This window comes from Furipterus horrens, unplaced genomic scaffold (assembly GCF_987537825.1).
Source record: "Furipterus horrens unplaced genomic scaffold, mFurHor1.1.pri manual_scaffold_2, whole genome shotgun sequence".
Classification (NCBI taxonomy): domain Eukaryota; kingdom Metazoa; phylum Chordata; class Mammalia; order Chiroptera; family Furipteridae; genus Furipterus; species Furipterus horrens.
The window spans coordinates 197,103,432-197,106,766 of NW_028327172.1; the positions used below are offsets into that span (position 1 = coordinate 197,103,432).

At 35.1% G+C, this 3,335-nt stretch overlaps 1 protein-coding gene across 1 annotated transcript; it reads left to right on the forward strand.

Annotated features, from left to right (window-relative positions):
• Positions 1–2,296: 2,296 nt before the first annotated feature.
• LOC150020260 (glia maturation factor gamma) lies at positions 2,297–2,912 on the forward strand. The gene has a single exon (XM_090268196.1). It carries the CDS (start codon positions 2,363–2,365, stop codon positions 2,789–2,791), a length of 429 nt encoding a protein of 142 aa, XP_090124322.1. The 5' UTR covers positions 2,297–2,362; the 3' UTR covers positions 2,792–2,912.
• The last annotated feature ends 423 nt before the right edge of the window (positions 2,913–3,335 follow it).

Below are 3,335 nucleotides of genomic sequence, written 5' to 3' on the forward strand. Positions count from 1 at the left end.
AATAGCCACTCAGCTGTCTCAAAATGCATAATTTTAGAGGGCCACTGAACAAGAACACACAGGAGAGTCATCATTCTCTTAAAATCTAGGTGTATATTCTCACATACTGGTGAAATCATTCCTGTCTCATTTAAAAAGTACAGACCTACTGCTTGCCCTAAGGATACATTTTATTATCATGTGCAATATCAAATGTTATTCTTTTTCAGGAGATAAAAGCAATTTAATTTGAATCTCGTTAGAAATGAAGGCATCAGTGCAGCTAGTCATTTGGAACATTCGTGACTATTATCTTTTAGTAAACTATCTTTACTGTCATTAATATATGCGATGTTTTTATAAACTGAGACTACTCCAAGGTGATGCTATTGCATCTTATATCTTATGGCTGGGGAAAAAAAATCATAGTAGGTGTGGTAAGTCATTTTTGCTTAGCTGATACTTGTTTAGATCACTCACACTCTTAGAAAATGGCCAAAAGTAAAAAACAGAAGGGATTCTTCAGACAACCAGGTGGCTACTATTAGCATTCTTATTTTGTTTAAAGAAAAAAAAAAAAGTCCTTCTGAGATTAAAAATTGTATTACAACCTCCTGAGCTTTCTGGATCAGTTTCACAGTCCATGTAGGTTTCAACCACTCATAGCATGTTGCCTAATAGCATCAATGGGAATTCATTTCTTCTTGTAATTAAGATGTAGATCTAAAATTTAAGAAAAGGAGAAAAGCTGTATTCCCTTGTCAAGCTCATAATTTCTTTTTTCTTTTTTGCACACTAAAGGTCATTGACAGTACTCAGGAGCCTAGCACAGATGTACATTAATTACTCATTCTCTAATTGCTAGGGTGCCAATATAACCACTCAACTATTCATTATACAGTCTTCTTAACTTTGCAAAACCCCAGAGGCATATGTATGAAGCACACCACTTGGCAACATTAATTGAACCCTATTAACTCATAAAATTTATGAAAAGTACAGCTAATAATAAAAAATAACCTATTTGATTTTAGTTCACTAAATGCACAATGTACAAATGATCATTTTTCTTTTGCTGCATATTGGATATTGGACAATGCAGCTACTCACAAATTGTTAACTATCAGGAGGGATACATCAACAGGATTAGACTATAATCAGGGTGATTAAATTATCCAGGCTAATTTTCCATTCTAGAAGTTATGCCCAGTGGTAGTTATCTGTATAAGCAAATCTAAACAAGATGCATACCAAGAAGTTACAATTTTTTTTAAAGCAGCAAACAAAAACTAGCCTAGTCATAAAAACTCGCTCCACTCCTTGTTTTGTTTATTTATAAAATAATTAAAATATAAGTATTTTATTGGAAAGGTATCTTTAATTATATATTTTACATTAGAAATAGTGCCTTTTTTATGTCAAATACATTTTCCTCTATTTATTTATTTATTATTGCTGGATATCACCCAAACCCTATTGCCTGAGTTCCCAGTGATCCAGTCACTTTCAGTTTCTCTCCAGTAATATGTACATGCATCTTACCTTCAATTCAATGGAACTATTGACCATTCTGTCCACATGACATGCCAGTCCCCACAGAGATGCCTCTGTGGGTATCTAATATGCTCTGTGACTCTTCTTTCTCAAAATACAAACTGTCATGCCTTTAAAATTTATTCTTTCCCAGCTCTCACTTCTGAATTGAGATCTTCCATACACATTAATTGAACAAATATTAGTTACTATAAATGTGACTAGTTTCTAGAGATATTAGTTGTCTGATGAAATATAAAACAAAATAGATGATCTGACAGTTTAGTGGAGAAAGGAGTAGTAACAAATTAAATGTACATGGTATTAAATACAGGAACAGGGCTGGGAACAAATGATACCATTTTCCCAAAAATAAGACAGTGTCTTATATTAATTTTTGCTTCTAAAAACATGCTAGGTGTTATTTTCAGGGGAGGCCTTATATTTCTAAGCTTGAAAAATATTGCACTAGGTCTTATTTTCAGGGAAACACAGTAATAGAAATGGAGACTCATGGACTCCTGGATAACTGAGGCATACTGTGGCCAGATAATCCATTTATTGTCTAGCATGAGCTACCTTGTTTTTCTACTTACGTTTTTATGTATCTAAGTTTGTTCTGCAACTGAATTGCTTTATATCTTCTTGATCACATTTTTATATTAGAGACTTTTATTTAAGTGTTTATTGACATCAAGATGATCCTAAAAACACGAGTACCTGACTTCTTTACTTGTACTAGGGTATTATTTAGTGATTTAAAAAAATTCATTAGTAGCCCCTAGCCCTGGTCCCCACCCCTAGAAGACAGCGGAACTGAGCAAAGAAGAGGCCTGTGGACAGAAAAATAATGTCTGACTCCCTGGTGGTGTGCGAGGTGGACCCAGAGCTAAAGGAAAAGCTGAGAAAATTTCGCTTTCGAAAAGAGACAGACAATGCGGCCATAATAATGAAGGTGGACAAAGACCGACAGATGGTGGTGCTGGAGGAAGAATTTCAGAACATTTCTCCAGAGGAACTAAAAATGGAGTTGCCAGAGAGACAGCCAAGGTTCGTGGTTTATAGCTACAAGTATGTGCATGCAGACGGCCGAGTATCCTACCCCTTGTGTTTCATCTTCTCCAGCCCTGTGGGCTGCAAGCCGGAACAACAGATGATGTATGCAGGGAGTAAAAACAGGCTGGTACAAACGGCAGAGCTCACAAAGGTGTTTGAAATCCGCACCACTGATGACCTCACCGAGGCCTGGCTCCAAGAGAAGTTGTCTTTTTTTCGTTGACCTCTGGGCTGGGGAATCTGAATTCCTGATGTCTGAGTCTCCAGAGGAACTGGGGACTCAGATTCCTAGGACCTGAACATCTGAGACCCTGAAGAAATTAAAATGCTACAGCTACAAAAAAAAAAAAAAAAAAAAAAAATTCATTAGTAAAAATAGATTATTCACAGATTTCAGTATTCTATTTTACTTATATTAAAATAAATATTTCTCAACAAAATAAGATGCTATGCATGGTATCTCAGTATCTCAACTTATGACATTTCTTTGATGTCTGAGGATACTGTAGTTTCAAACATATTTAGAATTAATCTATCTCTACTTTATGTTCTATTAAATTATAAAGCCCAAGTGTTCATCACTAGATGAGTGGATAAAAAAACTGTGGTATATTTACACAGTGAAATACTACTTGGCCATAAAAAACAAAGGAACTCTTACCATTTTCAACAGCATATATTGATTTGGAGATTACTATGCTAAGGAAAATAACCCAGTCAGATAGAGGCAAATACATATGATCTCAGTTATACATGGAATCTAATGA